Below are 13,106 nucleotides of genomic sequence, written 5' to 3' on the forward strand. Positions count from 1 at the left end.
TTTAAAAGTAACCAGCCCCAAATAATCCTTATGCGAAAGAGACGCATTTTGGGGTGGCCAATTCTGATCCCCAACACAACCAAACCCTTTCTCCCCAGTCATTCAAAAATCATGACTTCTTCCTTTTCCTTGCCATCCATTGTTCTTCCCTTCCATCTACCATCTGTACGTGTTTATTTGTATCTGGTCAGTCACCAAGGTGTGTTAGTTTTTTCTTTGCAGTGTCTCCTATCCTTTCTTCTTTTTGTTTTTTTAATTCCCACTACCATCTCTCAAGTTTAAACCCTTACTCACTTCACACCTGCGACACTGCTGCAGGTATCCTTGTGAGCTATCTTCCTTTACTCTCCCCCTCCAAACAGGACCATTCTGCTCACCACCAAAAATTAAATGTCCAAAATGCCCCCTTACCAAGTTATTCTCCAACTCAACATTAATTCCCTCTTACCTTCAACATACCTCCTTAACTTGATATTTAACATCAGCCTATCAGTGAAGGCTAACAAGCTAGCCTCTGCTGTTCCATGAAAAGATCTAAGTCTTTGTCTCATCTACCTTTTGTACTTCATCTTTTCTACTGCCCCTCACCTGGAATGTTTTCCTTTTTCTTTATTCCTTTCCTTCCTCCTTCCTTCCTTTCTTTCTCCTACTTGTTTTCAGAACAGTCTCAAATTTCACTTGTTTTACCAGGGTTTCTCTGAGTAGCCCTGACTAAAATGTATTTTTCTCCCTTGAATTTCTAACCATTCAGCATACATTTATTAGGAATAATAACACTTTTTATTTATAAAGAACTTCCATGTGAATTTTCTTATTTGCACCTTACCACAATCCCATGAGATTTAGATTAGTTAGGAATTATTCCAGTTGTACATGTAGGGAAAAGCTCAAGCTCAGAGAGATTAAGGCCCTTTGGTCACCAGCTGGTAGATGGTAGAGCAAAGACTAGAATTTAAGGCTTTGATGCCAGCTCTAGGGGCCCAGATCTAGATACTTTAGTAAATAATACATTCTTAGCCCTGAAGATGCTTATAATCTAGTTGGGGGGACTGGTTAGGCATGCTCAAAACAATAATCTACAGTTACATTTCATCGTGATACATGATAGATGCCAAAGCACCCCTCTTCAACTGCCCATAATGACAAGACCCATATGTTTCCTTTGAATGGAAAGCACCCAGCCCATAGTGCTTATTATAAAGCAAGCATTCCGTAGATGTTTTTAAATTCAATTCAGCAGTGTAAACAGTGCCATAGGCATTCACATCATGTAATGCTAATGGTAGTTAGCCAAGAAAAGATGGTAACTTTGTGCTTAACATGAGTATTAGCATTTACTCCGTGATGCTCTCATAGCACGTAAACTGACTGTGAGATTGCAGTGGCCAACATGGGGAAAAGGTACTTCATGAGAAGTGAAAGTAGGAGATATGCCTGGAAATTATTCCTTAGAAGAGAAATTTACTTTCCTTCTTGCCCTTCACTAGTGACCATATAAAATTAACCTGAGACCAATGACCAAGGCAACCTTAGTTGGAAGAGTCTTAGTCTTGTGCATGGCTGCTAACTCTGCTGCTTGATGAAATAATCTATGAAAGTTTCTTCCCAGGTTTTGAGGCACTAGGTTGATTGCCCATGTTTGATTGTTTTGACTTCAACTTTAGGCTTTTTATTACCCTCAGATCTAAGTGTTGTATATCATCATACGTTGATTTAAAGAGACAGTTTCTTCATTTTCACTAAATATATATGTAACATTAATTGGCAATAAGAAATTACTTTTTTCCTTTACTGGACTTGTAAACTGAGGCACAGAGAAATCCACTGACTTTGCCTCTGGCTATTCAGAAGGGTGAGGGTACCACCTGTGCCGACATTCCAAGCCTAGAGAAGCTATTAACTGTGTCAGGTACCGTGCATATCCAGGAATATTTGCCATCTTCACCTCCTTGTTTTGAAAAAAATATAAAAGGGAAAGGAAGGAAAAGCAATTTTAAAAAAAAGCTAAAGTGATAACTAGTTTTGTTTTTCGCTTCATAATCATGCTCCTAGCAGTTTAGAAAAAGTTTTTTTTTTAAAGCACACATTAAACTATCAAATAGGTTGATCCAAATTGTCCAAATAATCTTCTAGTCCCAGCATGTCTTTTTTTTCTCTCATAGAAATTAGGATCATATATTTGTAAATGACTTGTGGAGGAGATTGCAGCCGTCAGTGTAAATGGAGTTTCTCCAGGTGCTGGCGCCTAATCGCTGGGTAATAGCTGTGGACTTGCTGTGAGACCCGCATTATTACAATGTAATCAGAATCCTGTTGCTCTGCCGTTATTGTCAGCCACTTGTGGAATTTTAAAAGCAATAACAATTTTGATTTTAAATCATGGCATTATTAAAGTTATTTTCTTCCCTTGCCAGAACATAGCTATTGATGCTTGTCTTTGAAGGACTTGGCTGTAGGGGAATTCTTTGTTGGTGTCAGAAGAAATGTTTCTGTTCCTGGGCACACTGAGAGACTGAGAACCATTACCACCCCACTGCATGCCACCTCTTTCTTTCAACACAATTTTTTCTTATTGTAGTATCGATATTGGTTAGTTACACTAGTGGCTATGATGCAAGTACAGATCATTTTTAAATGTGGTTAGACCAAAATCTATTTATATTTGACCAGGGAATTTATTATTAGAAAATTTATTTTTCTAGTTATCTTTTGCTTATGATGTTAATTAATTTTATTTCTAAGCAAATGCCATAGCAGAAATGGAGAAATAGGAGGAAATGGCCCAGGAATGTGCTTGTTTATAAGGGGAGGCCAATTTGGATTTAAAAAATATATAATATCATGAAAGTTAAGAATTGGCTTATGAACATATCTTTTAGTTAGAGTTATAACAAGGAATGTGATCAAATTAAAGTCTGGGTGTAGGTTGTAAGTGTCTACTTTTTTTTTTCTATTTCTATTATTCGTATATTTTCTCAGGTCATTCAACTGGTAGTATTGCTTTTCTGCTTGTTACCATGTAGTCTGTCTTCGTTAGGGACCTTTAAAAGCATGTCTTTTACTATTCATTAATCTGTTTGTCTCTGCCTTTTAAGATAAGTGAGCAGTACAGGATAGAGGAAGGCTTAGATCCAAAGGCCCAAGACTCATGTAAGGGGCTGTCTTGAAACCATTGGTCTCTGTTGACTTCTAATATACTGCTCCTCTATGCCAAATGGAGATATGAATAATCACTAAATTTAAAAGCCTGTTAAATATTGATTTTAACAATTTTTAAAGAGAATCTTTTAAAAAATACCTTCATGTAAAGTAGGGGGGAAATGTTTTAGAAGAACTGAAAAGGTCAGGATTTGTTAGTTTGAATTCTGGGAATGCTGTATCTGATAGTAGGTAAGATTAATAATCTAAACAGCAGTTTAGGACCGGAATTTTCTGTTTTAGGAAATTCCTTCTTTTCTCTCTACTTGATATCTCTTAGCTTCTGTATCTATTAATCTTCACATTCAAATACTTGCCCACCAGTGTGATTGCTATAAGCAGAAATTGTGTTAAGGTCTACCTTGATGTGAATCAGTCCTTAGAGAATTTAGGTGACCTCATATGACCCTTTCTCCTCCACAAACTTCTCTCTCATCTTTTTCCAGATCAATATAAAACCTATTCCATAAGACTTAGTCCCAGGAGCCAGGTTGAGATTTGTTTATTTGCAAGTTTGAAGGTACTAAGCAAAGATGTAGATATCCAGAAAGGGTGCTTAGCCCACTGCCTTACGAGGATCGAATGGGGTAAAATTTAGGATGAAAGGAGATCTCATCTGTCTTGTGTTTTACATGTTTGTTCGTAGAAAGCTACCCTGGTTGAGCATGGGATCCGGCGCCTTACATTCCTGGTTGCACAAAAGGTATTGGTGTGCAAATTATACCTCTCTAATATTTCTTATGCTGCTGCTAGAATTTTTAAAAATAAAAAATGGAATTATAATCGTATGCTTACTTGTAAAATTTATGAAGAGAAATAGCTCTTTTTCCCTATAAACTTAAGAAAAAACATTAGTTTAACTCATCATCTTTTACTCAATTTGTTTTTAATTTTATTACTAATTTCCAGCTTTTGCTGTTTTTCCTTCCTTTCTGTCTTTCATCTGAAAGGATTTCAGAAAACAGGTCAACTATGAGGTGGATCAGAGATTTCATGTAAGTAAAAGGACAAAAATGAAAGATGACTTACTGTTTTTTTTTTTTAAAGATTTTATTTATTCAGTTTTTCCCCCCCAAAGCCCCAGTAGATAGCTGTATGTCATAGGTTCACATCCTCCTAGTTGCTGTACGTGGGACTCGGCCTCACACTGGACGGAGAAGTGGTGCCTCGGGGCGCCCCCGGGATCCGAACCCGGACCGCCAGCATCAGAGCGCGCACACTTAACCGCTAAGCCACGGAGCCGGCCCGATGACTTACTGTTTTATCTGTTTGCCACTGATTATTTAAACATAGAATTTGTGTGAGTTATTTAGAAGGGCTGCACTGACGTTTGCTCCCTCTTCTTTCAGAAAGTATCACAATGAATATTCAGTTCTTCTATAGAGTGTTCAAGCTAAAGGTTTTTTTTTCTTTTTTTCCTCTATAATGAATTCTCAATATATCTCTGAGAAATAGTTAAGAATGAGTATATGCATTTATCCAGATGAGTAAGGTAGAAGCAGGAGCTAACTAGTAATTTCTTCTCTGCACACAGTGAATCGATAATCAAGAACTGCCGATTGCGCTTTGGGGCCTTGGCTTCTACAAAAGATGGATTCAGATTCTATTACTGAGAATTCTCAATTCTGAGAAACAATCATTTATTATTTAAAATTCCTTAACAGAGTCCAAGTTGGTGTTTTTGGCTTATATTAATTCTAGGAGCAGGAAATAAATGAAAATTAAGCATTAAGTTGCTTGTTCTCCCATGTAACTGAATTAACTGTTAATATTTATGAGATTAAAAGTTTTATTGAAAAGAGAATTAAGTTAATAGCCTGCTATCTGAACTGGTATACCTATATGATCATACCTAGTATGATGATAGCAATAAGGCCAAAAGTCCAGTTTGCAATCAATGTGTCATTCTCTAAAATGACTGATTGTAGTGAAAATATTTCTTTAAAAATTGATCCTAATGTAGCTAACTAACATTCCAGAGGATATTAGGAAGTCTTAATTTTCCTGATAAGAATTTTGTTTTGTTTTAGCAGATAAGATAATTAAGTTAGTTTTCAAGTCCTACTCATTTGCAATAATGAAGATAACATTTGGGATTCTGGAAAGGACTTTCTAAACTCAAGGACCTATGTGTGATTGCTTTTATTGCTCCTTTGTTTATTAGGTCTCTAGCACTTGACATTTTGTTTTCTTTCTCAGAGTTCACCTTGTTGAGAAACAAGAGAGCCTACCCTGCAAACTAAAGAGCTAAGATTTTCTGAAATGCTTTAGGAAATGTTGTGGACTGCACAACTCCCCTGTGTTATTGATGTCAGGGAATCAAGCAGAGTGCAGATATGTATCAGTCAATAACTTTAGATAGGAAACTGGAGGCAGTGAAGAAGTATGAGGAGCTTAAAGAGAACACTGGGGCTTTAGGAAGAAAAATCCGGAGCTTAGAGAATAAAATTGATACTTGGGGATAGAATAGGAGAGCCCATGAATAAACACTATGGCTGGTAGATGCTGATCAGAACTAAGGTAGACATGCCAGAGCCAGGCCCTGGATTTGGGAAGAATATTGGGCTAGGTTCTTAAGTGTTAACGTGATTTTCTTTTCCCATTGATTTTGGAATAATACATAATCTGGGGAATAGTACAGAATTTGTAAAATTGTTTTCCTTTTTCCTAATGGTTCAGATGAAGTCTTCATGTCCATAGCACACTAACAGGTTTCCTATAGTAAGTATTCCATGGTAAATTAAAACTCTCCACTAAAATTTTTAAAAAGCCAAAACGAATTCTCAGAGTCTTTTTTTTGGTATGTGTTTTATACATACAAAAAACTTTCTTATCTCTGAATCTATGTCATATCCTAGAGTAATATTTACAGCTTTAGAGATTTTATTTATTTATTTATTTTCCCCCAAAGCCCCAGTAGATAGTTGTATGTCATAGCTGCACATCCTTCCAGTTGCTGTATGTGGGACACGGCCTCAGCATGGCCGGAGAAGCGGTGCGTCAGTGCGCGCCTGGGATCCGAACCCGGGCCACCAGCAGCAGAGCGCGCGCACTTAACCGCTAAGCCACGGGGCCAGCCCTATTTACAGCTTTAAAACAATTTTTTTTCTCCCTGCTAACCTAATATTTCTGGATTTAGGTTAAATAGGGACATGTATAGGCAAAATCTGCTGGGAAATGAGCCCAGAAGTGGGTCTTCCCTGGGAATCATTGTCCATTTCTTATTTATAATGTTATCAAGTGGGAAATCAGTTGAATTATCAAGAGACTTGATTTGTCATGAGTATAGGAAAGGTTGCTTTAGGACATAAGAACATTAAAGTTTAGGTGTGAACTGGATTTGCTCTGAAGAATTGAATGGCAGAGGAATTGGGGTATTTTTATATCGGCCCCTTAGAAGTGATTAGTGGTTACGCAGGGGGCAAGGACAAGCAACTATCCGTGGCCTCCAGCCAGGATCTCCAATAACCAGGAGGCCTTGGCAGGAGCTGTACAAATCCGGGGCTCACTGTCTTGGTGCTGCTATGAGTTCCTCTGCTGGTGGTAGCTTGCCATTCATGAAGAATGCTTAGCCTCTGTCATGTCATCTGATGTGTGCTTGCCCCGTAGTTAGTGTAGTGTGAAAAAGAGGAAGCTTTCTGGGAGTGTTAGAGGTGAATCCCTTGATCTCTCTGGCTTCTTGGTAATCCACTGTGATGTATGCAGCCTCCCCTGTTCTACACTGTGAAATCCCTATATTATTGAATAGAAGAGAGAATGCACACATGAGGGGGCAAGGAGAGGAGGAAGGTTACCAAGTTTGGTTCAAGAGCAATGTTGGCTGGTAGGGAATGAAGCAGCTGTGCTGTTGCATAGTTTTCATCTCTCAGACTGCTTCAGAACCAGAACAAGGCGAATGAGGGCCAGAGTAGAGGTTCCTAGAGAGTATGTATATTGTTAAGTGTTTATTCAGATGCCAGTGAAGGCTATAAGCATTTCCAAAACTTCCTTGTTAATCACCTCAGTCCCCAGAGAGCTGCCCACCAGAATGTCTGCTGCTGCCTTAGTCTCTTGACTCTACATCGAGACTGTTCTGAGCTGGCGGTATTCACCAGCATTAAGGAGGCTTGGTGTCATCTGTTTCCTTAATCATCTAATTAAATCAAGAGCCCATAATGGGACCTGAATAGCTGCTTAACATTGATATTTAAACAAAAAGTTTGAGGAAAAACTAGTCTTATTCTCGTAAATATCTCCTTCATATTAAAATAAAAAAAGATTAAAGCCTTGAAAGCAAAAGAACAGGCTCTGAATTTCTGCAGCTATATAAGCTGCCATTCTCCAGTTTTATGTAGTATTAAGTCTCTGTGGTTCCACTCACGTTTCAGATCTAGAATTCTAAAAGTGCAGCAGAAGGTGCTGTTTAATTGGAATATAAGTTTATACTTTTTGAAGCTTTCCATATTTTTTTCAGCAAAGTTTTGTTAAGGATACTAAAATGCATATTTTCTTCTTATCCTTTGCCACCTAAACAAAAGCATTAGGTCCAAAAACCGTGATGAGATTCTACATCAGTTTTGTATCTGTTAAGTTTCCTTTTCTTTCTTGTTTGTAAGATTTCATGCGATTTTATCAATTCTGCTGTAAATCACCTAGGAGGTAGTTGTAGTTTCACTGATTTTTATGTGAGTGATTCCCACTTTAAAATTAAATGTTTTGGATTATTTGGGCCTGAAAGAAGAGCCCACTCTCTAGTTATCATGGTTAGTAGTTCATTTCTTTAAAAACAAAATTGATGTGTTAATTAATATCTCAGTAAAGCTGGAAAAATTGGTAGTTTTCTTTGCTAGTGGATTAACTATTAGTTTTTCAGAAGGTTTGGTTTGGGTTTTTGTTTTAATTACAGTCTATATAATTAGTTCTCAGCATGTTGAGGTAAAAGAGAATTGCACCAGCAAGCTTCCAATTTCTTCATCTCATTAGGTTTTTAACACGATTATTAGTATCATAATCAGCTATGATGTTTTCTGTTGCAGGTTTTTACATTCTCTGATTTGCAGGGTGTCTTGATTGGCTAATTTAGGCAAATTATTTTGATTGTCTTGATGATGGTTGGCTGATTAGAACACAGCAGGGGTATAATTCCTTCCTGAGAAATGTTGCATTCTTTTGTTTTTTGGTACCAGAACACTAAGAGGGTTTTTCTTTGTGTACATTCACTTATGATATTTGCCCATAACACTAGTAGAAAGCCTGAAAAGCAATTACATTAGTGATGGAATAAGCATGAATACTGTTAGTGGAAAAATTGGCAGTATGAGGATGAGGTAGGATGAAAGAATTTAGTAAAACTATAGGACCAGATTTTTGGATTTCTTCTTTTCTGTGTTTCTGTGATTTTTGAGTGCCAAAAGAGGTGATTTCTATAAAAGTCCTTGAACTTCCATATCTCCCAAAGAATTGCTCATTAATCCTTCTTTCTCATTGCACAGAAGTTCTTGCCATCTCCTTTTCTGAATGCTTCATGCTGAAATTGAGCTAAAAATTTACTCAAAAGTTTAAAAAAATTTACTTGTATCATCTCATAACACCTTTTCTTAGCTAACCTTAATGAAAGTGGTTTTTCTGATTGGTAGTCTTTTCCCACCTCTGCCAAGAATTAGTCAGTCTCTTTCATTATTTGTAGTAAAGGTATTTCCATTCAGATTGTTTGTTTTTCACGCTCTCAGTTACTACAAATTTTCTTAATTGGTTTAGTGGTATAAAGTGTCTTTTTGGTTACTATTATTGTGGGTTTTTTTTTTTTTTTTTTTTGTGAGGAACATCAGCCCTGAGCTAACATCCATGCCAATCCTCCTCTTTTTGCTGAGGAAGACTGGCCCTGAGCTAACACCTGTGCCCATCTTCCTCCACTTTATGTGGGACGCCGCCACAGCATGGCCTGACAAGCGGTGTGTCGGTGCGCACCCAGGATCCGAACCCAGGCCGCCAGCAGCGGAGCACGTGCACTTAACCACTACGCCGTGAGGCTGGCCCTATTGTGTTTTTGAAGGAAAATGATTTTGATCCTACAACTCTACAGGCTTGAATAAATCGTGTATGAAATAAGTATTTTAATTAACTAGTTAATCAATAGTATGGCAGAATAGAAGAGTTGTGCTTAAAAAACTGTATTATCACCTCCCTTGACTTTCCTTTCAGAAAATTTCATGGAAGGATTTTGTTACCTGTCCTTTTTTTGACTTTTGTTACTTTTTAGCTAATGCCCTGAAAGCCATACCCCTCAAAAATAAAACCCAAACTAGACTGGATAAAGCCCTGAGCATGAAATCTACTGACAACTCAGCCGAACATCTTACTGCTTAACCTTGAAGTCATCCCCATGTTCTCACTGTCATTCAGGGGAATTAGAGAACTATTTAGAAGGAAAACATCACCAGTAAAAAATCAGTGCTGTGTAAAATCCACTTTCAAAGGGCTTTTAAAGACCAAAGCCTGGACAAGGGGTTTCCTGGGCTTGCTAAACAAGCTCCTAGAATCCTGTTAAATGCACTTTTACAGTAAAGTGCCAAGGAAAATGTAAAAAAATTTATTAACTGTGCAAGCTATAGTTAAGGTGAGGGCGAGGCATAATACCTGTGGAAAGTATTCAAGAAGCTCTCAGTAAATTCAAGAACCACAAGTTTTCAGCATGAGTTTTGCTTTGTTTTTTGCTTTTTTTCTTTGTGGTCTTAATTTCCGTTTTTTGTTTCATCAGAGAAAAGTCCTCTAAATAAGGAATTTGGATTATAACAAGAATAGAAAGGGAATGCCCTACACTTGAGAGGTGGGGTGGTAGAAATGAAAGGGCCTGGGCTCTGGCATTAGAGAGACCCAAGTTCATGTTCTGGCTCTGTGATCCTTGGCGTATCACTTGGTCAGGGCTTTCTCAGCTGTGAAATGGGGTCATAATACCCACCTCGAGAGGTTGTTGAGAGCATTTGAGGGGACAACACATGAGAGCACCTGCCACCTAGAAGGCTTTCAGTTCAAGTTTCCTTCATGGTTCCTAAAGCTCATCGAGGGATATTTAGGCAGCTAGTCCTGGTCTCTCAGCCTTGTACCAATAAGTGTTTGATTACATTGCACTCATAATGAAGAAGATGCCTAATGAAACCTCCTATAGAGACAAATAGTAATGACTTGATTCCAACGCTGCCAGTAGAGCTTCCCATCCGAGAAACAGGAGTATTTGGTGTTAATAAGTTAAATTTCAGAAACTAATGGACTCTGCTAATTGAATTCATCTTTGTTAATTAATAAAGTTCTAGTAAATTGGTTGCTTTCTTTTGTAATGCCCTGCAAAAGAGCAGTAAGACCAAATGATTACAAGTTCACTAGTTCCACCCCATTCTTTCCTATACATATAGTGGTAGTGACCAAAATAACATCTTGTGCTTTTCTTTGTTTTAAATGTTGTTTAAACCCTTGCAATTATTGACTTTAGTGTGAATGTGGAAAGAAACATGAATTGGGGATTCTCTGCTTTCTGGTAGTTTACGTTTGAAGAGTTTCTTAAGGAGAAACTTGGGAAATCAGTCTAACTACTATTGCAGTGCTTCAGCGTAAGGGTGTATTGGTTTTATTTGCCAGGTTGTGCCAAGAGCAACACCTAGGAAGATTTTTTTTTTTCATTTAGGAAATGAAAAAATACTAGTTTTTTTTTTTCCCTAGGAGAGGGTAGCTGTTGAAGTTAGGTTAATAGTGTGGTGATTCTCAAATTTGGAAGTGGGGTCAAAGTGATGGTTACCCAGAACATCACTCATATTCCCTGGGCTAAGCTTAGGTAAGGAGCATGTTTTCTAGGAAACTGTCTTCTAGTCGCTTGACTGCTTCTGTACTATGTGTTTATCCCCAAAGAGCCATATCTATGAAGAACTGACACCTTTTCCCCTTCTTTAACACAGAGAGAATTCCCTAAATTTTTCACATTCCGAGCAAGGGATAAGGTAAGAATTGATTCCCTCCTCCTTTTCTTTTTTTAATTTTTAAGCCCGAGAGTGGCTTACCTTTGCCATATGCTCTTCTTGCCATTCTCCTTTCTCTAATTGAGCTTCCTTTTGCCTTACGCGTGTCTTGAAACTAAACAAGACTCCCTTCTGAAAGAGTTTGGTTTAGGAAACAATCAAATGTATTGACTTACCCAAAGAAAGTAATAGCTTTCAAAATCATCCGTATGCTTTAGGACAATCCTAATGATGTGATATTAAACGACTACTATACTTAGGATTATTCTTGTCACCAACAGACAGTTCATTTATACTCACGCCTTGTTTAAGTGCATTTGTTTTTCAATTTTATTTTATTTTTATTTTTATTTTTTTTTAAAGATTTTATTTATTCATTTTTTTCCCCCCAAAGCCCCAGCAGATAGTTGTTATGTCATAGGTTCACATCCTTCTAGTTGCTGTACGTGGGACTCGGCCTCACGCTGGATGGAGAAGTGGTGCCTTGGGGCGCGGCCGGGATCCGAACCCGGGCCGCCAGCATCAGAGCGCGCGCACTTAACTGCTAAGCCACGGAGCCGGCCCATGTTTTTCAATTTTAAAATACAGAATTTCAGACCCTGTTGGTTTCTTCCTATTACCAGCTCATATTTTTTGGCTCTGTCTCTCCATTCACTCAGTTGATAGGTACTCTGGAAACAATTTAGTTTCAACAAAACATTACAAAGTAAATGTAAATACAACTTTTAAAAAAGATATATAAAAAATTGTATATCTGTGGATGTAGTATGTTCCAAAGCCAAATATCTCTATTTTAAAAAATTATATGGTAAACTCAAAACACTGGTATGTGAAGTAGATGTGAATGTGAAGCGGTTTGTGGTTAATTGTAAAAAAATGAACTATAAAGACATTAAATGCAACAAGAGTTCTGAGGGAATCAATGTTTTTTGTTTGATTGTTTTTAATGGAGAGCATCACCGCTTGTAAAAGCATAAATGATGAAAGCTTGGGAAGTAAATAGGTACTTTAGTGCCTAATCTTATGTAAGCTATAGCATTATCCTTGTATGTAGCTCCTTTTTTTTGCTTATTAGCACATCATAGCTTATGTTTCTATTTTTAAGCATCTCTTTTACATGCACATTTATAATATAATTTTGTAACTGACTCTTGCGAGCTGTTCTTTTCTTTAATTCTCATGCTCAGTTTGAGGAGGATCGTATCTATCGTCACCTGGAGCCTGCCCTCGCTTTCCAGCTGGAGCTGAACAGGATGAGAAATTTTGACCTTACTGCCATTCCGTGTGCTAATCACAAGATGCACCTGTATCTTGGGGCAGCCAAAGTGGAAGTGGGCACAGAAGTGACAGACTACAGGTTCTTTGTTCGTGCAATCATCAGACATTCTGATCTGGTCACCAAGGTGGGTGCTATACTTTAATGGGAAGTTATACCTGAGGGAAGGGACAGAGAAATAGGCATGGTTCAAAATCAGGTTTTCATCCTGAATGATCAAGGCTACTGTTCTCTTTCATCCCACTCTCCAATAGCCAGCAGAAATCTGAGAGTCCCATAGCCATAACCTTTCTTCAGCTTTTCCTTTCTAAACAGATTTCCTTTCTAAACTGCTCTGTTTGGCATATGTGAGATGTCACCCCAGTAGGGGATTCCCAGCATCTCCACCTGTTGGAAGGAGATGATACACTAAGAGGCAGGAGGAAGGGCTGGCAGGAACTCTTTATCTGACCCTTGCCTGCCCTTCTGCCTTTGGCCACCGGGCTGACTCTAGGGAGAAAGGTAAATAACACCTGCAGCAGATACCTTACTGGTTCACGACACACCACTGCTTCACTAATTCTAGTAGCCATTTCTTTAGCGCCTCTTTTAAAAAACACATTAATGATGGGCCGGCCCCGTGGCTTAGGGGTTAGGTGCGTGCACTC

At 38.1% G+C, this 13,106-nt stretch overlaps 1 protein-coding gene across 11 annotated transcripts in view; it reads left to right on the top strand.

Moving 5' to 3' along the window:
* The window catches only part of ACACA (acetyl-CoA carboxylase alpha), a 281,626-nt gene that overhangs the window by 172,323 nt on the left and 96,197 nt on the right, over positions 1–13,106 (top strand). For all 11 annotated transcript variants that reach the window (XM_087440845.1, XM_087440847.1, XM_087440846.1 and 8 more), the window contains 4 exons: positions 3,845–3,901; positions 4,149–4,193; positions 11,124–11,165; positions 12,371–12,586. In XM_087440845.1, coding sequence (XP_087296971.1) covers positions 3,845–3,901; positions 4,149–4,193; positions 11,124–11,165; positions 12,371–12,586 — 360 coding nt within the window. The remainder of the gene's footprint in view (positions 1–3,844; positions 3,902–4,148; positions 4,194–11,123; positions 11,166–12,370; positions 12,587–13,106) is intronic.

The sequence above is a fragment of the Ceratotherium simum genome, chromosome 16 (genome assembly GCF_057802395.1).
Source record: "Ceratotherium simum simum isolate JZ-2026a chromosome 16, ASM5780239v1, whole genome shotgun sequence".
Lineage (NCBI taxonomy): Eukaryota > Metazoa > Chordata > Mammalia > Perissodactyla > Rhinocerotidae > Ceratotherium > Ceratotherium simum.